Below are 21762 nucleotides of genomic sequence, written 5' to 3'. Positions count from 1 at the left end.
CGACTGTACAATATAAGTGCAGAGCAAGAGTCACTGTTTAAAATGTGACATTCTAAACCAGTCTCCTTATGCATATAGTTAACAAATAGTGTTAACCATACAATTACAGCTAATGACAAACTGTCACAAAGTTTAACTCTAACAAAAAGTTAAAGGTAATTGCTTCCTCTTAAAACCTAAAGGGCAGCATGGTAGCTCAGTGGTTAGCACTACTGCCTCACAGCGCCGCGGTCCCAGGTTCGATTCCGGCTCTGGGTCACTGTCCATGTGGAGTTTGCACATTCTCCCCGTATTTGCGTTGGTTTCGCCCCCACAACTCAAAGAGGTGGAGGGTAGGTAGATTGGCCACGCTAAATTGCCCCTTAATTGGAAAAAATAAATTGAGCACTCTAAGTTAAACCAATGGGCGGCATGGTAGCACAGTGGTTAGCACTTTTGCTTCACAGCGCCAGGATTCCAGTTTCGATTCCTGGCTTGGGTCACTGTGAGGAGTTCTCCCTGTGTCTGCGTGGGTTTCCTCCGGGTGCTCCGGTTTCCTCCAACAGGTCTGGAAAGACGCGCTGTTAGGTAATTTGGACATTCTGAATTCTCCCTCCGTGTCTCTGAGAAGGCGCTGGAACGTGGCATTTCGGGGCTTTTCACAGTAACTTAATTGCAGTGTTAATGTAAGCCTACTTGTGAAAATAAATATTATTATATATATTATATAATGTAACACCATCTGCTGTTATCCTTCCTTCTCTTGCATCCACAAATTCTGCTAGCCTTTTTGCTGGTAACAAATTTAAGCTGCCCATTCAATCTTGACGTCATACGTCACCGCCTTAAGGGCACATGTTCTTTGTCCCTTGTCAAGTTTGAGTGTGATGATACGACCAAGATATGTGTTGAGCTTATGTCCCAGAATTCAGCTTAAAACCGCACTGGGTTGGCGTACTTCAGTTTTGTGCAAACTAAATTAAAACTAATCATTAAACATCGGTTTCCCTATACTTGGCATTTGCAGAGGCTCCCCAGAAGTGTTGTGGTTATTTGCCAGGGTCCCCCAGGTATGTGCCGCTATTTGCAGGGGATAACAGGGATATCAAGATGAGGCACACAACAGGTAACATATTTCCCTATTTAAATTTGAGGCCCTGCAGTTGTGTTTACAAAACCAATCTACTTGTAATAAAATAATCGCATCTCTTTTACATTTTGACAGATTTCACCAGCGATATTGCAGCCAGTTTGAAGGAGCCTGAAGGCAGTCGGGAACACAGACGAATGATCCTTTACTCATGCTTTTATGAAAAAGACTTGTCAGTTTGTTGAGTAATTGCCTTTCACTGGTCCCGGAAAATCCCAACAGCCACATATCCAAAGCAAATCTCTGTGGTTCGCTCAACACACTGTAGTTTTGACTCAGCTTTATTTAAATTGACGCATTTCTTGGGCTTTCTCCATACAAATCACCATTTGACCCAAAGCAGACAGGGGAGTGAAGATGATAAAGTACTGGGGCGAGATCCCAGTGTCATCCGCTCAGCCCAGCCGGAGCTCTTTCGACCTGTTGCAACGGGAATTCCGGACGGTGGAAATCCAGGACCCTCCGCTACACCAGCCCTCAGCCGACAGGCCCCGTCCAGCAACCACGCTGGACGTGCCATCTGAACCCTGCGGCCTGACCGTCCACACCATTCAACTGTTGCAGTACAACCGGCGGTTGCGGAGCCTCGTTGCCGCCGCTCAGGCGCAGTGCCAGCCGCAGCTGGAAGGAGTGAAGGCCGAGGAGGCTGAGGCCCTTCCACCAGCACCCAACTCACCGCCCATCCCAGAGGAGCTGCTGCCTATGGACAGTAAAAGCCCAAAGCTGTCTTTCCAGTTGAGGCACAGTGACCCAGAGAGCGACTTCTACAGGTGTGTTTGAAAATGCTTGGATGGCAAAGAAAGGAATAAAAGCTTGCATTGACATTGGGCGAAATTCTCCGACTCCCTGCAGGGTCGGTGAATCGCCCGGGGCCGCCAGAAATCCCGCCCCCCGCTGGGCAGAAATTCTCCGCCACCCGGGAATTGGCAGGGGCGGGAAACACCACCCACCGATCGGCGAGCCCCCTGCGGCGATTCTCCGGCCCGCGATGGGCTGAAGTCCCGCCGCTGGGAGGTCTCTCCCGCCGCCGTGGTTTGAACCACCTCTGGTGGCGGCGGGATCGGCTGTGGGAGCGGGCCCCCGGGGTCCGATCGCCCCGCGCCCCCCCAGGACCCCACGGTGGCCAGGCCCGCGATCGGGGCCCACCGATCGGCGGGTTGGCCAGTGCTGTGGGGCACTCTTTTTCTTCCGCCGCCGCCACGATCTCCACCATGGCGGAGGCGGAAGAGAATCCCCCAGCGCGCATGCGCAAACCGGCGAAGGCCTTTCGGCCAGCCCCGGCGGCGGACGTCAAAGGCCGCTGGAGCCGGTTTGGGCGCCAGTCGGTGTGGTGCCAACGCTCCGGCACAGGCCTAGCCCCTCAATGTGAGGGCTTGGCCCCTAAAGGTGTGGAGAATTCCGCATCTTTGGGGAGGCCCGACGCCGGAGTGATTGGCGCCACTCCGCTACGCCTGGACCCCGCCCCGCCGGGTAGGGGAGAATCCCCCCCATTAACTCCACACACTCCAAAGCATTTTACAGCCAGTTATGAAGTGTGTTCATTGTTGAGATGTAAGAATCATAGAATCACTACAGTGCAGAAGGAGACCATTTGGCCCATCGAGTCTGCACCAACCATCTGAAAATAGAACAAAGTTCCACAAACAACAACATGACAATGATCAGATTGCCATCTGTTTATCATTGATCATAGAATCATAGAATTTACAATGCAGAATGATATTGTCCAAGGTATAAATGTTGGTCTAAGCACTTTGAAATAGGGGCCGTCTTGTGGTACAGTGGGTAGCATCCCCGTCTCTGAGCCAGAATCTCAGGGTTTGAATCCCACCCCAGGACTTGTTGGTCAAGGAAGGGGTGTTCACAAGATGTTTGATTTCAACCTACAAAACCCTTCCAACACATGGCAGGAGCAGGCAGTAAGAGCGGGCGAGACCTCTGGTCAGCCATACTTAATGCAGAGTGGCACACCTCAAGCTATAAGCCTCTGGTGACAGGCTTATGTCCTGTTTCAGGAAAACTGGCTATGGAAACACTAGGTGCGGGAAAAGAAACAACAACTTCTTTGACATAGTGTTTATCTGCATGTGCACATGGGGTCTTCAGTTTATGATGATGGCACCTCGGAGTGCAGCACTCTTTCAGTGCTTGGTCTAGTTTAGTGCTGTACACTCTAGAGGGAGACTTGAATCTACAACCTTCTGACTGAGGTGAGAGTGCTGCCACTAAGCTCTGGTTGGATTGTGTCATCGTAGGAATGATCTATCGAGGTGTTGCGATAGAATGTTCTTCAAGGTATAATAATGATAATTGGGAAAAAACAGTGATTTAAATCTCGACAAGGCACTTAAAGAAGAGCTGTACCTTCTATATTATCGCAATTGATTTTTCTTTTACACTGGTTATAAATCTGCTGTATCGATTCTGCTATGGTTAGATCAAGTGATTTGTTGCAACAAATCTTTTGCTACTGTTAAGATCTACTCGACACAGCACTTTCACTGCTTCCAGAACTACTTTTGGGCAAAATTGCAGTCCAGTTTACAAGAATGTTGCCAGGGCTAGAAAAGTGTAGCTACAAGTAGTGATGGGATAGGTTGGGGTTATTTTCCTTGGAACAAAGATGGCTGAGGGGTGACTTGATTGAGGTGTACAAAATTATGAAGGGAAAAGAAAGAGTGGGCAGGATAAAATAGTTTTCCTTGGCGGAGAATTCTAGAACCAGGGGACATAGATTCAAGATAAGAGGCAGAAGGTGTAGAGGGGACATGTGGAGGAACGTTTATACGCAGAGGGTAGTGGGAGTCTGGAATTTGTTGCCCGAGATGGTGGTGGAGTCAGAGACCCTAAACTCTTTTTAAAAGTACTTGGATCTGCACCTTAAGTGCTGTAAGATGCAGGGCTATGGGCCGGGTGCAGGAAGGTGTGTAAGTGAAGAAGTTCATGGGACTTGTCGCACTTACATTGGTATTTTAAGGGGAACTGGGAATATATTTGAAGGGAGGGAACATTGTAGATATAAGGAAAGAGCGGGATACAGGACTTATTGGATAGTTCTTTGAAAGAAAATGGGCTGAATAGCCTATGTGCCATGATTCTCATGGGATTTAGTGGTTATCCAAATTGGTTTCACTATGGACGGTGTTGCTCTGAATTTAATCCACTTGTTCCAATTCACACATCGTATACTTACCTGGCAGGGGTTATGGACAGTACGGTAACATAGTGGTTAGCACTATGGCTTCACAGCACCAGGATCCCAGGTTCGATTCCCGGTTTGGGTCACTGTCTGTGCGGAGTCTGCATGTTCTCCCTGTGTCTTTGTGGTTTCCTCCAGGTGCTGCGGTTTCCTCCCACAAGTCCCGAAAGACATGCTTGTCAGGTGAATTGGACATTCTGAATTCTCCCTGTGTACCCGAACAGGCGCTGGCATGGGGCAGCCAGGGGCCTTTCACAGTAACTTAATTGCAGTGTTAACGTAAGCCTACTTGTGACAATAAAGATTATTATTATTATCCAAACCCCCCTGCACCTTCAGTTTGTTAGAATCAAGGTTTGTTTTAACTGTTTCTACTTCTAACTCATTTTTTTCATGCTTTCCCCATAAAGCAGGTTTATGTCCCTGATTATCTACTCCCCAGAAATCATAACAAAAGTCCATTAGGCTTGTCCATTTACACATAAGCATGATTTTAAATAAGGATGATGTCATTTTTACAATGCCTTAATTACCCCTTCTGCAGCCACAATGTCTGCCTGTCTTTTAAACCAGGATTTTTACAAACCTGACTGCAGGAGATACATACAGTGCTAACCAGGATTTTAACTATTACTGCACCAGATACATATAAATAGAATATATATCTGAAATTTCTACAATCATCATGTTGACCATCCCTAAATTCTGTTGAGAGAATGGTGGAGAATCACTGTCCAAGCAGCTGGTACACTGGGCGTTCCAGATTTCTGGCCCAGTGAAAGATCAGCGATATAGTTCCAAGTCAGGATGGTGTGTGCCTTGGAGAGGAGCTTGCAGGTGGTGATGTTCCCATGCATCAGCTCCCCTTGTCCTTCCAGGTGAGTAGGGGTCACAGGTTTTGACGGTGTTATAAAAGAACCTTGGCGAGCTCTGTAGTGCATCTTGCAGATGGTACACTGCTGCTATTGTGCTCCGTGGTGAAGGGAGTGAGTGTTTAAGGTGATAAATGGTGTGCTGATCAAGGCTTCTTGTCCAGGTTGGTGTTGAGCTTCTTGCTGTTTTCGCTGCAAGAACAGAAGGAAGCCTTTCAATTCAACATGCCTGTGCCAGCTCTTTGGAAGAGCGATCTAATTAGCCCCACTCACTGCTCTTTTCCCATATCCCTGAAAATTAACTTTTTGTAAATTAATTCTGCAAATCAATTAAGCACATTAGCAGTTTTAAACAAAGGAGCATGGATGAGATATGTGGTCTCTCCTAGCTTAAATTGAATCCTTAACGTCTGGAAATACCTCCAATCATCAAACTAGACTCAATACTGATTCTAAGACCTCCTGTTCTCAATCACATTGCTCATGAAGGCTGTTCACTAGTGTGCCAGGACGAACATATCACTTATAGATTTTTACACTTGCAGGTAACTCTACAAATTAATGCTAACCAGAAAAGCAGGAAGATGCATGCCAGTGTTCCATACTGATAAACTGCACCGTTTAGCTGGTTAACCCCAGCTGGTGATGTGTAATGAGGCAGACTTGAGGAAGGAACTTTTTTTCCTTTTGTTTTATAAATTTAGAGTACCCAATTTTTTTTTTTCCAATTAAGGGGCAAATTACCATGGCCAGTCCACCTAGCCTGCACATCTTTGGGCTGTGGGAGTGAAACCCACGCAAACACAGGGAGAATGTGCAAACTCCACACGGACAGTGATCCAGAGCCGCGATTGAACCTGAGACCTCGGCGCCGTGAGGCCGCAGGGCTCACCCACTGCGCCACCATGCAGCCCTCTTGATTAGGGAACTTAAATTGAAGGACCCTGAAGGAGCAGTGACCACAATGTGATAGAATTTACCCTGAAGTTTGAGAGGGAGCAGTGGGAATCAGTTGTATCGATTTTACAGTTGGATAAAGGTAACTGCAAAGACATGAGGGAGGAGCTGACTAGAGTTGATTGGAAGGGGAGCCTCGCACGGAAGATAGTGGTACATCAATGACAGGAGTTTTTGGGAATGTTATTCAGGAGGCACAACAGAAATTCATAACCAGGAGGAGGAAACATGATGAGGCATCCATGGCTGACAAGGGATGTCAAGTTCAGCATAAATGTAAAAGAAAAAGCATACAAAGTGGCGAGGATTAGTGGGAAACCAGAAGATTGGGAAGCCTTTAAAATCGAGCAGAGGACAACTAAAAAAAGCAATATGGGTGGAGAAAATGAAATATGAGTGTAAGCTAGCTAGCAATATAAAAGAACATTGCAAGAGTTTTTTTTCGACAAATGAAAGGTAAGAGAGAGGCAAGAATGGACATTGGACCACTGAAAAATGAGGCTGGAGAAGAGGGAACAAATAAATGGCAGAGGAACTGAATAGTTACTTTGCATCAGTTTTCACGGATGGACACCAGTGGCATAAATAACTTCAAGAGAGTGAGGGGGCAGAGGTGAGTGTAGTGGCCATCATGAAGGAGAAGGTTCTGGGGAAACTGAAAGGTCTGAAGGTGGATAAATCACCTGGATAGGATGGACTACACCCCAGGGTTCTGAAGGACATAGCTGAGGAACTTGTGAAGGCATTGGTGGTGATCTTTCAGCAATCACTGGAGGAAGGAATGTTCCCAAAGGATTGGAAAATGGTTAATGTAAGAAGGGAGGGAGACAGGAAATTCTAGGCCGGTTAGCCTGATTTTGGTTGTTGCTAAGATTTTAGAGACCATTATTAAAGATGAGATTGTGGACACTTTAGAAGTGCATGTAAAATAGGATTGAAATGGCTTCGTCAAGGGGAGGTCATGCCTGACAAAGCTGTTAGAATTCTTTGAAGAGGTAACGAGGAAGTTAGACAATGGAGAATCAAAGGAGAAAGAACGTAATCTATTTTGATTTCCAGAGGGCCTTTGGCAAACTGCCGTACAAGAGGCTGCTAAATAATGCTGTTAAGGGTAAGATCCTGGCATGGATAGAGGATTTTCGGACTGGCAGAAGGCAGAGAGTGGGGATAAAGAGGTCCTTTTCGGGATGGCAGCCGGTGACCAGTAGTGTTCTGCAGGTATCAGTGATGGGACCATAGCTATTCACAATGTAGATGAATGATCTGAAAGAAGGAACTGAAGGCATTGTTAAGTTTGAGATGACACAAAGATATGTAGAGGGATGGGTTGTGTTGAAGAAGCAGAGAGACTGCAGAAGGACCTGGAGAAGGCTGGGAGAGTGGGCAAAGGAGTGGAAGATGGGGCAGCACGGTAGCATTGTGGACAGCACAATCGCTTCACAGCTCCAGGATCCCAGGTTCGATTCCCGGCTGGGTCACTGTCTGTGTGGAGTCTGCACGTCCTCCCCGTGTGTGCGTGGGTTTCCTCCGGGTGCTCCGGTTTCCTCCCACAGTCCAAAGATGTGCGGGTTAGGTGGATTGGCCATGCTAAATTGCCCGTAGTGTAAGGTTAATGGGGGGATTGTTGGGTTACGGGTATACGGGTTACGTGGGTTTAAGTGGGGTGATCATTGCTCGGCACAACATCGAGGGCCGAAGGGCCTGTTCTGTGCTGTACTGTTCTATAGTGTGTGCGTGGGTTTCCTCCGGGTGCTCCGGTTTCCTCCCACAGTCCAAAGATGTGCAGGTTAGGTGGATTGGCCATGATAAATTGCCCTTAGTGTCTAAAATTGCCATCAGTGTTGGGTGGGGTTACTGGGTTATGGGGATAGGGTGGAGGTGTTAACCTTGGGTAGGGTGCTCTTTCCAGGAGCCGGTGCAGACTCGATGGGCCGAATGGCCTCCTTCTGCACTGTAAATTCTATGTAAAACATTGATGGGTGTGAGGTTTTCTTTGGTAGGAAGAAAAGCGGCATAGACTATTTTCTAAATGGGAAGATGCTTAGGAAATCAGAAGCGCAATGGGACTTGGGAGTCCTTGTTCACGATTCTCTTAAGGTTAACGTGCAGGTTCAGTTGGCTATTGGGAAGGCAAATGCAATGTTAGCATTCATGTCGAGAGGGCTAGAATACAAGAGCAGGGATGTACTGTTGGACTTGTATAAGGCTCTGGTCACACCCCATTTGGAGTATTGTGAGCAGTTTTGGGCCCCATATCTAAGGAAAGATAGAACATAGAACATAGAACAGTACAGCACAGAACAGGCCCTTCGGCCCTCAATGTTGTGCCGAGCCATGATCACCCCACTTAAACCCACGTAACCCCGTAACCCAACAATCCCCCCATTAACCTTACACTACGGGCAATTTAGCATGGCCAATCCACCTAACCCGCACATCTTTGGACTGTGGGAGGAAACCGGAGCACCCGGAGGAAACCCACGCACACACGGGGAGGACGTGCAGACTCCACACAGACAGTGACCCAGCCGGGAATCGAACCTGGGACCCTGGAGCTGTGAAGCATTGATGCTAACCACCATGCTACCGTGAGGCCCTACCGTGCTGGCTGTGGAGAGGGTTCAGAGGAAGTTCACAAGAATGATCCCCAGAATGAAGGACTTGTCATATGAGGAGCGGTTGAGGACTCAATGGAGTTTGGAAAGATAAGGGGAGATCCTATTGAAATTTACAGAATACTGAGAGGCCTAGATAGAGTGAATGTGGAGAGGATGTTTCCACTAGTAGGAGAAACTAAAATGCGAGGGCAGAGCCTCAGACTGAAGGGATGATCCTTTAAAACAAAGATGAGGAATTTCTTCAGCCGGAGTGTGGTGAATCTGTGGAACACTTTGCCGCAGAAAGCTGTGGGTCACGTCACTGAGTGTCTTTAAGACAGAGATAGATAGGTTCTTGATTTATAAGGGGATTAGGAATTATGGGAAGCAGGCTGGAAAATAGGGATGAGAAAAATATCAACCATGATTGAATGGCGGGGCGGACTCGATGGGTGAATGGCCTAATTCTGCTCTTATGTTCTATGGTTTAATACCCGTGCTCTCTCTCGGGGTCCCTAACCCTTTGCCATTACAAGTTAGCATCTATGAACCTGTGATCTCTGGCAAATGGTCACTGTGAGGGAAAAGGTGTGCATTCCCGATTAGGTTAAATAGAGAACTCTGCCTCCTCTGGATTTCTCAGTTCTCTGTTTTGGAGATTTATAGGGACAGCAGAGGGCCATTCAGACTCTCAAACCTGTCCTGCCGTTGAATTGGATGGCTCTTGTTCATCTAAAAAATTCTATTGATCTTAATTTTTGAATTTCAATTGACTTAGACTCAACAGCTTTGTGGGGAAGGGAGTTTCCTTTTGCCGTTCACGTGACCATGGGTTTCTGCACCTCAAACAGCTAGCTGAACAAAGAACGATTTTGTCGCACTGCTTTTAGTATGGTATCACCGTTGGCAACCTCACTGCCCCCACTTCCCAATAGCTGTAACCATTGTGGTTTCTACCTCCTAGAGGAAAGGGTGAGCCTGTGACGGAACTCGGTTGGACATCTTGTCGGCAGCTCCTCTACCAGTCGGTTGCCACAGTCCTGGCACATGCGGGCTTCGAGTCAGCCCACGAGGGCGTTCTGGAAACACTAACAGACATCGCCGGCGATTACTATTTCAAATTCACACGGCTCCTTCGCTTCGCCACGGATCGAGAAGCACGGGTCGGACAGACCCCCTTCCAAGATGTGATGGAGCAGGTGTTCCACGAGATGGGAATTGGCAGCGTACTCTCCTTGCAGAGGTTCTGGCAACATCGCATCAAGGACTATCACAGCTACACTCTCCAGGTTGGTAAACTACATTCAAACATTTCAGATTCCCCTCGGTACCTCTGGCAGTACGTTAGAATAATGCCATCGAGGTGCTCATGCTCGAGGTGCTTCAGCTGCCTGTTTCTAAGCTTTGGAATTCCCTCCTGAAACTTTACATCTCTCTCTATAAGACACTCCCTCCCTTTAAGACACTCCTTAAAAATCTACCTTTTTAACCAAGACTTTAGCCATCTGTTCTCATAAGTACTTGTGTGACTTGGTGTCCTTGTTTGTTTGATAAAGCACCTTGGAGCCTTTTACTATTTTAAAGGTTATAAATACAATAATCCGCACGACTGTGAAGTTATTGTTCCAAGCATTCATACTTTCGTATGGTACTGAGCCAAGAGAGATCCCAGGTTCCATCCTTGACTGTATCCTGTTCGCTGATCTCGCCTAGGGGAGTGACAGTGACGTAGTTGCCTTAACACTCTGGCCTAATAGTTCCCTTGTCCTATTAGTCCCCTCATCCTAATCATTAATATATAATATGAACAGTTGGGGTCCGAGCACAGATACCTGCGGTACCCCACTTGTCACTGCCTGCCAATTGGAAAAAGACCCATTATTCCAACCTTGTGCTTCCTGCCTGCTAACCAGCTTTCTGTCCATCTCCAGACACTTACCCACAATCCCATGCGCGTTAACTTTGAAATGAAATGAAAATCGCTTATTGTCACAAGTATGCTTCAAATGAAGTTACTGTGACAAGCCCCTAGTCGCCACATTCCAGCGCCTGTTCGAGGAGACTGGTACGGGAATTGAACCCATGCTGCTGGCCTGCCTTGGTCTGCTTTAAAAGCCAGCTATTTAGCCCTGTGCTAAACCAGCCCCTAATTTGCTATGTGAGACCTTGTCGAAAACCTGAAAGTAAATAAATCACATCCACTGGATTTCCCTGGACAACTCTACTGGTTACATCTTCAAAGAATTCAAATAGATTTGTCAAGCATGATTCCCCTTTCGTAAATCCATGCTGACTTTGTATGATTATGCCACGGCTTTCCAAATTCTTTGCTATAAAATCCTTGATAACGGACTCTAGCATCTTCCCTGCAACCGGCGTTAGACACACTGGTCTATAGGTCCCTATTTTCTTTCTACCTCCCTTTTTGAATAGCGGTGTTATATTAGCTACCCTCCAATCTGTAGGGACCATTTCAGAGTCCAAAGAATTTTGGAAAATGATCACCAATGGATCTACCATTTCTAGTACCCCTTCCTTAAGTACTCTGGGATGAAGATTATCAGGCCTGGAGATTTGTCCGCCTTCAAACCCATTAATTTCCCCCAAACTATTTCTTTATTAATACAAATTTCCTTCAGCTTCTCACTAAAACTTGTGTTTTTTTGGCACATTGTTCATGCCTTCCTTTGTGAAGCCAGAAGCAAATTAAGAATTTAGTTCCTCAGCCATTTTTGTTCCCCATTATGAATTCTTCCACTTCTAACTGATTAACTATGTCAGCAGATAGTTCTTACTTCGTATTTAAACCGAAAAGAGTTACTAAACTGAGTGATGGCCCTCCAGGGTCTGTGGAATTAATGATGGGAAATAAGGCAAGCTGAAGCATTTTTGTTTAACATTTGGTATTTACAGGTTTATGGTATAAGATTACTATGAAGATTGCTATGTGAACATTTATATTTGAGGGTTCACTTGTCAGAGTTCAACCCCATCACTTGTGATGCCGAGGTGTAGGTCACTCAACTCCACCAGCCACTGTCCTTTCCAGTCCCTATTTCTCTTCCCGCCAGATGAGTTTGAATTTTACCTACCTCTTTTAATTACTTTTCCAATTTTAATATATTTTATCCATTAACCCGGTACATTCATGTTAAGTGGCTACCCAATTCTCTGTGCTGTGCCACCTCAGTTCTCTTGCATAGGGCATCACTGGTCTTTAATTGATTGGTCCATTGCTGTCTGAGTCCTCTCCCTAGCCCTCCGATGGTGCTTGCGGTCAGCCCTGGCCACTTTGCTTAATCGTTTCCTTGCAGGCTGTTCCTCGGTCACCCTGCCACTTCATCTAGTCTGACACCTTTTAGGTTAACTTCCTGACTCTTAAATGAGTTCCCTGCCACTTGAATTTTCCCTCTACACCCAGCCTCCAGCGCTACACAGCGGTTTTGTTCCTATTATTTCTGTATGTTTGTGCTTCAATTCCTCTTCTGCCACGCTGCCCAGGTTACTGATTTGTTTTGTGGCCCTGCTACTTACATTTCAATGCATCCCACTTCCTGCTTCCACCGTTTCTGACACAAGATGTTCGGCAGTTACATTTCTCTGATATGCATTTTAATGTTACTTTCTATCCTCTTGACTATTGAAAGTTGGAGGTTAGGGCTCAATGGCAGAATAAATTTGGTTTTTCACTCTGGATCTTGGGAATAAGGATAGTGGCGAAGATCATTGTGATGAATATCTCTGATCTCTCTCTACCTGCAAGAGTCCTACTCAAAAGTGAGTTTGGGTAGTCGAACTCCCTTCATATTATGAACCTGAGCCCAAGCATAAACATGTTCCAAATCTACTACTGGTTTCCCAAAATAGGCTCGAGGCTACAAGCATTGCCCAGTGTAGAACATGGGGTCACTATGTTCCTGCAGCATTGGTACCTTCTAAAGTTAGGGCATTGCAGGGGTGGAATTGTGGATTATCTTTGGTTATGTTCCACCTGTTGACAGTGAAAGGCAAATTGGTCTATTTTCTAGCATTGGTGTGGACGCATTTTTTTAAAAAAAACATCTTCTGGATTAATATTGTCCCACCAGGATGTATCTGAGCACCACACAATGCTCCCATGCTCACCTACTGATTGTTTTGTTTTCACATGGACTCTGTACATCTTGTCTCCAGGTGAGCAAGCAGCTGGCTGAAGAGTATGAAAAACTGGTTAGCCCCGAGAAGGTGTCAACTGAGGACACTAAACCATTGAAGATAAAGGATGAACCCATCAGTGATATTGCTTTCCCTGTCAATGAAGAGAACGAGTCTGATTTGTCTGCAGGCGAACAAGCCTTGCAGCTTGGGGTTCTGGCACAGGCTCATGAACGTTTTTCTGCTGCACTGGAGGTCGACGCATCCCCACAGACATCAGGTGACCGCACATTTTAAATTCTACCATATTTCTTTACTGGGTTACCAGAAGGTGTACAATGAAACTTGAGAATTATGGACACCTCCGGGTCTGGCGACAGATGTCCTATTTTTGCAGGTGACCTTATTTTCAACATGGCCAGTTTGTATAACTACAGTAAAACAATAAAATGGGGATTTCTATACCCTGGGTTCATAATGGCAGGAAACCACTCTCCCAGAGATAGATTCTTGCAGGCATTCAATGCCAGAGATAGAATGGTTTCTCAGCCACAATAGAGGCTGGGTAAAGAGCTTGCTATTCCGCAAAAGCATTTCTTTCACAAACCTGCTGCTGCCTTGTGTCTCCTGTAGTGTTAAGCCAGGAGGCTTCCTCTGGCCTATTGTCAGTGCCTTTTCTCCCCCGAGGATATTCGTGAGGTCTGGAGGGAATACTATACTTAGTTGCTGCCTTATCCAACAATCTACAAAAAGCCTGAAAAGCCTATTAACCAGTTGTTTTGGTGTGGTCGGTTAAGGGGATAATTTTAGCCAATACACGAGGCAAAACTAAACTGTTCTTTGTAAACCCTGCCATGGGATCATTTATGTCCCTGAACAGTCAGATGGTATTTAATATCTCATTTAAAATATAATACCTTTCACGATGTGGCACTGATATGTCAACCTAAATTACACTCAAGAACTTGAACCCACATCCTATTGAATCAAAGACCGGTGAGCCGAGTAGGCATTATTGCTGAAAGTACCAATCAGTGTAGAAAAACGCAGTGCTGCAGCACCGTACTGAAAGAAGACATTAATGAACCAGCTTGTTTGGTGATAATGGACTCCAGCCTATATTTCCTGGCTAATAGGAGGGTAGAAGAGGGAGGCAATGTTTGTGCGGAATAGCTACATGCTGTTGTAATTGGAGGGAGACAATGACATTGAAGCATTAAATTTGGAGACTTATGCCGTTTAAAAAAAAAGAAGAATCTCCGTAGAGTTGTCCTTCTTGGCTGTTGCATTAAATTCTGCTTGAGACAAGTAGATGCTTAATATTCCGGGGCTTGTTGTGGTATTTAGAGATCTTAATAGGAATTTAAAATGCTGCTGGCGTCATTGGCTCTTTAGAGCAGTTCTTTTGTCATCATGGCATGTGTATCTTAAGTGCTCCCGCCTCAGTAGAATCGTTCCTGGTCTCCACTGACGCAAGGAGTGGCGTCAGGGTGTGATTCTCTGTCAATTTCCATGCAAATTCATGCATGGAGTAGAACTCGTGGTATTGGGCCACCATTTTGAGGGGTCCGAGACCCAGCGGCTGGGCCTCCCAACCCACACAACGCAAATCTTAACCTGTTCCCTCCCCACTGACAAGTAGGGGCAACCCCTTTGAGGGGGAAAGCTGCCTGGGGAGGTGGTGGGAGCAGGTACGATAGCGGCATTTAAGGGGCATCTAGACAAATATATGAATAGGGTGGGAATGGAAGGATACGGACTCCGTAAGTGCAGACTGTTTTAGTTTAGGCTGGTACCATGGTCGGCGCAGGCTTGGAGGGCCTGTTCCTGTGCTATATTATTTTTTGGTGGTGATTTAACCTGAGGATCACCACACCTCTTGAATACCTCTGCCGGTAAGGGAATTGAACACACACTGTTGGCCTTGCTCTACATCACAAACCAACTATCTAGTCAAGTGAGCTAAACCGGCCCCCAATTGGCGATAATATGGCTTTGCCTGTCACTTCCAGATTCTCCCTTGCAGAATCTCTGGAAGTTTTGTGGTGCTTTTGTTTCTGTTGTACATACTCAGCTGGCGATTGAATGCACTCTCCACACCATCCACCAGGTTGACCAGTCAGAAATGCCATGGGTTGTTCTTAATGACTTTTCACCACTCAAGACTCTGCACCAACAATTGTACAGCAGAATAGGTTGGTGCATGTCCCCACTCTTCCCTCGTCACGCTGTGTGATGCAGGGAGACTTTCCAATAGAAAATAGCAACTCAACTCTTCTTCCTAAGTTCCTGATTTATTTTTTTGAAATAAAAGCAAGAAATGTGCATTTAATAGGCCAGGATCCAACAGAGGCAGAGTGTTTTGGGCTGAAGTGCCGGGGAATGGGACTGAGTGCAGAGCTCTCTCACACATTTGGACTTGGGCACAGGAAATACAATTGCAAAATGTTCTGACTGCAGGAAAATAGAAGGTTTGGTGAACAATAAAAACGGCCAAAAAACATGAGGAAAACAAACAGAAATTAACAGAATAGGTAGACATGTGGTACATACAATTTAATGTGAACAACAACCACCACCTTCCATTTACATGTAGCTCCTTTTAATAGAGAAACACGTGAAAACTCTCAAGATAAAACAACGCAAAAGGTAATAAAGACAAAGAAAGGGCCTGGGAAAATATAAACCAGCATGTATGACTAGAGAGGCAAAAGATTTCAAATACAAAATTCCCTGAAATTGTGAGAGCAGGGTGTAGGAAGCAGATCGATAGAATATTAGATTTTATAAATGGGGCTACAGAGTACAAGAACCTGGAGGGCCAACACTGCCCCCTCTGAGCAATAAATGTCAGCCTTGCCATTTTCAGCCACGTTACACCATTGTTTACATCGCGAGATTGTTTCATTATTGCGTTTTGCTTCTTTGTTTCCTTCAGGCCCCGAGGTAAGCAGCTCTCCACTGTGGAACCTAACTCACGTTAAAATGGAGCCTCAGGAGAACGAAGAAGGCAACGGACCTCCTCATGGTGTTTTGGGCAACGATGTTTTTGAAGAGCCAATGTCCGCCATGAGTGACTCTGGCATCCCGCAAACCCCTAACACAGCTGGCTCCGAAGGCAGCTACATATCCCACTCACCCGACAGCTTGATAGCCTCTTCACCCGTTTTCAATCAGCGACCGAAGAAAAAGATGAGGAAGATGTGATTTTTCATTGGTCATTCAAAAGTCTTTATTTTAAAACTTTTGGACGATTATTTGACCTAGTTATTTTCCTTAATAATGAATGTTAACTTGAAATATACTTTCAGCGAAACTGAAATCTAATGCAGAATTATTGCAGATTTGGCTGTCGAGCTTAATGTCGAGGGTCGGGAACAAAACATCAATAGAAAAGGCTTCAACCAGCCTGAAGTTTCTTCAGGCTAATTGTGTTTGTTCTGAAGAGGAAGACTGCGGTAAATGATCTGGACATTGCGAGATTGCGCAGCTGAATGGACACAATCTTGTTTTTCCACCTGTGAGATTTGAGTTTGATTTCTGATCAGGATGATAGCGAGTTCTTAATAAAAAGGAATGGCGTGTTAGTAAACTTTGTTATCATATCACAGGGAAACTGTTCACCTACTCTATTGCTTGTTATGTAATCAACATGACAACCATTTTGGGCACAATCAGATGTCACTAATCTCTGGGGCAGTACGGTGGTGCAGTGGTTAGCATTGCTGCCTCACGGCGCGAGGTCCCAGGTTCGATCCTGGCTCTGGGCACTGTCCATGTGGAGTTTGCACATTCTCCCCGTGTTTGCGTGGGTTTCGCCCCCACAACCCAAAGATGTGCAAGGTAGGTGGATTGGCCACGCTAAATTGCCCCATAATTGGAAAAAATGAATTGGGTACTCTAAATTTATTTTTTTTAAATGTCACTAATCTGCCTGAATGAAATCGGCATGGTAGCACAGTGGTTAGCACTGTTGCATCACTGTGCCAGGAACCTGAGTTCGATTCCCGCCTTGGGTCACTGTCTGTGCGGAGTCTGCACATTCTCCCCATGTCTGTATGGATTTCCTCCGGGTGCTCCGGTTACCCCCCACAAGTCCTGAAAGACATACTTGTTAGGTTAATTGGTCTTTCTGAATTCTCCCTCAGTGTACCTGAACAGGTGTTTGAGAGTGGCGACTGGGGGATTTTCACAGTAACTTCATTGCAGTGTTAATGCAAGCCTGCTTGTGACAATAATAAAGATTATTGTTATTACCAAGTGAGAAGGGATTCATAAGCACAATTAGATCAGATGAAGTAGAGCATAATGAATGCTGAGAGGTTTAACATTCTGTAGTGCATTAGCCATCCCATTCCTTTGAAATTCTTTTGTGTATCATATCAACGTATTAAAGTAAACAGCATCTTTACGGGCATTTTTCCCTCAACAAACATTACTCAGACAGACTAAATGTCCTTTCATGTGCCGAGCAAGTCCCACAATATCAATGACCGGATGGCTCCTGCACTAATTTACCCAAGAGCATAACAATACTAACTGCGCATGGTTTGATTCCTGGCTTAGATCACTGTCTTTGCAGAGTCTGCACGTTCTCCCTGTGTCTGCTTGGGTTTCCTCCGGGTGCTCCAGTTTCCTCCCACAAGTCCTGAAAGACGTGCTGTTGGGTGAATTGGACATTCTGAATTCTCCCTCGGTGTACCAGAACAGGTGCCGGAATGTGGTGACTGGGGGATTTTCACTGTAACTTCATTGCAGTGTGAATGTAAGCCGACTTGTGACAATAAAGATTATTATTATTTTAGACATGAACAGAAAGTTTAGGGAGCATTCAATGCGTGCAATGATTCTACATTTGCAGTCCCACTCAAAGGATGACGTAGGTCACAGAAGAAATGCCGCAGTCTTTTAGCTTCATCAGTGACAGGGCACTTCAGCTCAGTGAGTTCACCCATGACTAAATGTACCTTCTGCAAATGAAGCAAATCATATAAACTTCACTGTTGGGTTCAATATTTATTGTGCATCAGTCCTTTTTTTAAACGCAACATGTGAAAGATTCTGAAATGAAAATCAAACATCAAGTGTCTTGCATTTTTCAACAGGCTTCCATTTTGTCACTTGGTTACATCTCTTCGGGGAAGACAGTTTGTGGAATGACAGAGGCTTTTGACAAATGTAGTGGCACTGTAATCCAGAGCCCAGGCTATTGATCTGGGTCAGGGGTTCAAATCTCACCAGGATAGCTGGGTGGAATTTAAATTCAATTATTAAACTTAATTAATAAATCTAGGATTAAAAGCCACTCGGTAATAATGACCGTGGCAGAGGTTGTCAATTGTTGTAAAAATCTATCTGGCTCTTAATGTCCCTTAGAGAACAAAATCTGCCACCCTTGGGTGTGACTAGTCATCATAATTGGTATTTTCTGGCTACAGTTATTATTCAGTTATTGCTTGCGTTTGCAATTTTCTATTTTATTGTGACATAAAACATTAATCAAACCAGCAATTCAGGAATGTTATAAAACCCCTTTTTTTAAAAATTCCTGAACAATTGCCATCCTTACTGCCATCCTTATTTGGTTTAATGTAGACATGACTCCAGACCCACAGCAATATGGTTGGCCTAGTAAGCCACTCAGTTCAAGGGCAGTTAGGTGTGAGCAATAAATTCTGACCTTGTCCACATCCCATGAAAGAGTCAAAAAAAATAATTCAACAACAGAACTTAAGCCTTGATCCCACCCAGCCTATTTGCCATGTGGCATTTGAATTAATAAAAGGTTTACAACCTCCTCACTTGCCAATTGTGCAGTTAACGCCCAAGAACCTGAAAGTTCAGATACTGAATATACTATCATAGAGTCAAAAGTGGCTGCTTATTATATCATGCCTTGCATAGAGACACTCCCACCAGAGTGAGCAGTGAGGAGGTAGTGTGAACAATTGAAAAGGAGAACTGTCAATTTTAGCTGAATCTCAAATCCATTGTGGCATTGTGTGTGTGCGACCCACGTTATCTCCGCAATGCAAAAATGGGAATGTATGGCCTTTTCGTGTCCTTTCCTCGCCTTCGCTTTGTAACCATTGAATTTAGCACAGTGGCAAGGAGCCAATTGTACAAATCCAAGCAGTCAGCATCGCCCATTGCTAACTCACATTCAAGTCTTCAATGCCCACTTGTTTATGACCATGACCTTTAAGCTCCCATCTGGCAGCACGATTTAGGAAAATTACCCCCAAGATTGCCTTCTGTCTCTGAATATATGACCACAGGGGTAATAATCCAAATGAGCCCTCCATAAGCACTCTGCTTTTCATCATTGTACTATTACCCTAGTGAACAAGTACCTAATTAAGATACTTTGTGTAATATATTTTTTTAAAAGCATAGCAATTTTAATCATCGGAAAGAGAAATAGACTTTTTTGAGTGTAACTAGTCATCAGAACTGTTATTTTATGACTGCAGTGATTATTCAGTTATTACTTGCATTTGCAATTTTCTGTTTTACTGTGACATAAAACATTAATCAAACCAGCAATTAAGGAGTGTTTTAAAACCCCATTTTCAGAATTTCCTGAACAGTTGGATTCTGTGGTAAGCTAGCGGACGTTACAAATCTAAAGAAACTTAAGAAATTATATTTGATGAAGTATCCTTTGCCGATCCGGAGAGACATCTGGGCTTGAACCATGAATACTGGGAATGCACAGCAAATTCATTGACTTGCCTTCACTTTTCAGATGGTAAAGTTACAGGAAAGGGCCTTTCCCTGAAATGTCAAACTACTGACAGACGTGCTGAATGTTTCTGATACCTTTTTTTCTCTAAATAACAGTTTGTCTCTTGTATTCGGGCCCCAGCCCACCATTGATGTCTGCCAATCATTTATAAAGTGCAGTGGTAAGATCTAATGAGGCAAAGCGAGCAAAAGTCCCCTTTCACGTTCCTTTGGATGTGGCAAAACTCAATTAAAGCAGGCTTGTGCTGTCGTCTAATCTATCGACTCATTTCTTCCCAGAAATGTGTAGGCATTGTATTAGGTTCAAAAATGCTCAACTAATCGAGTGACCTAAATAAGACAAGTGTTAATGCATTCATTTTACAGCAAAGACTTATAGGACTGAACATGCATCGTCATCTCGTGAACTTGTTCTCATCTACATCACTGGTTAGACAAATTTGGGGCATCTTCTATTCAATGGGAGTAGAAAAAGGTAATGGTGAAAGGTATGGCTATTCTTTGATGATTGGTATTAGGATCCCAGACCAGACCCCCCAACACTGGCTGGGATACTGGACCAAAACCCCCAATATTTTAGTTTATTTGTAAGAGTGTGCAGAAAGAATGATTCGCTCCCGGAGTGATTGCATGAAAAATAGGGATTTGATATTTTTTAAACAAATTTTATTAGAAGTACAATATTAAAATCTTTAACTTCACACCCAAATGGCACAGCTTAAAATTACTCGAACACTACAACTCAATTCCCCATTAAACAACAAGAGAAAAACATACAGCTCTCAATGCATCTCAAAGTCTACATGGCATAAAGTAATACTTGCTTTAAAGAACAGATTAGGCTCCTGTTAGAACCCATCAGACTCTGGCTGAATATCTTCAAAAAGCTGGTTTGCCTGCCGTCTTTCAGCTTCTTCCTTGTCCTCCGACAAGACTGCACTGCGTTAAACTGCTCTTTTTCTAACCTACTGTGAGAGAATTGTGGACTCAGACAGATCAGACTTCAGCTCTTCTCCAAAGCCTTTCCAAAATGTGTCTCTGATTCCCTTGGCTACACCCAGCAATGACATCATCTCACCAAGCTGAAAAACAAATTAACTTTCCAGGCTGAAAGCACATTAACTCCCCAGGGACTTCCCCCAGTCAACCCGCAGTGCATTAGCCCAGACTGAAAACCAGATTCAATTTCATCTGCTGGCTCCTAAAAGCTCCCAGACCATATAAAACAAAATCCTTTTTAAAAGCATGACCACTGTAGTCAAGCACACTTTAATCCCAGGCTTTTAACCCTTAAATCGTTCCAATATTTAAAATGCAATATTCCTAAAAGCCTCCATTCGTCACAATGGGTATAAGAGAGGTGTGCCTTATTTATACAATATTTCTGATCAATAATTGAAAATGAGGCTTTCTTTTTGATTTAGAAATATTGCAGTCCAAATCAAGAACTTGTTATTTTGTACGGTACCTTTAACATAAGACATGTTACAGGTGCAGAAGTGAAGTGGATACCAAACCAAGGGAGGATAAATTAGGAGCTGTGAACAAAAGCTGGGTCACAGAGGAGAGGGTTTGTGTCAAGGTGACACTGGACTTTCTTTAGCAAAACTGAATTGAGAAGCAGTTGACAGCTGCACTCAAAATTGCATTATATCAACCAACTTCGATGTTCATCTGCATTGAATTGAAAGGCAACATTTAAGAAATGCAGAAATGTTTCTATTTTGAATAAATGGATCTGGTTAACTCATGCCTCAGTCCAATGTGCTGGTTGTAGAAATACACCTATTATGGGGCTGTTACAGTCAAGCAGTCTGACCTGAACTGACTTTTTTTGTTGAAGAATGCTTTGCATGACCTTTATTTCTGGGCAATAAGATACAGCACTGGGAGAAAGTAGATGTTTGTCGCAATTATCTACAGCATCTGCTGGAGCTCAGCCACAGGCTTTTGCTTTCAGCACTGTTTCCGATTTTTAGTCAAGATATTGAGGAGAATTTCTTTGCAGCAAGATATTTTCTCTGGTGAGTTTTAAAAAGTGGTTGCTCAGTGAATGGCCAGTCTTGCTGCAGGCATAGGTACACATGGGATATGTAGCCTGGTGCCTTACAACCCTTTAACTGATTG

The 21762-nt window shown here is 44.5% G+C and overlaps 1 protein-coding gene across 2 annotated transcripts in view; it reads left to right on the top strand.

Annotated features, from left to right (window-relative positions):
* The window catches only part of supt7l (SPT7 like, STAGA complex subunit gamma), a 36166-nt gene extending 19686 nt beyond the window's left edge, over positions 1–16480 (top strand). For both annotated transcript variants that reach the window (XM_038799056.1, XM_038799054.1), the window contains exons 2-5: positions 1205–1899; positions 9719–10043; positions 12928–13168; positions 15827–16480. In XM_038799056.1, the coding sequence (XP_038654984.1) occupies positions 1487–1899; positions 9719–10043; positions 12928–13168; positions 15827–16095 (1248 nt within the window). In that variant the 5' untranslated portion in view covers positions 1205–1486 and the 3' untranslated portion in view covers positions 16096–16480. The remainder of the gene's footprint in view (positions 1–1204; positions 1900–9718; positions 10044–12927; positions 13169–15826) is intronic.
* Positions 16481–21762: the final 5282 nt, after the last annotated feature.

The sequence above is a fragment of the Scyliorhinus canicula genome, chromosome 6 (assembly GCF_902713615.1).
Source record: "Scyliorhinus canicula chromosome 6, sScyCan1.1, whole genome shotgun sequence".
Taxonomy (NCBI): Eukaryota; Metazoa; Chordata; class Chondrichthyes; order Carcharhiniformes; family Scyliorhinidae; genus Scyliorhinus; species Scyliorhinus canicula.
This window is presented reverse-complemented; position numbering and strand designations above follow the sequence as displayed.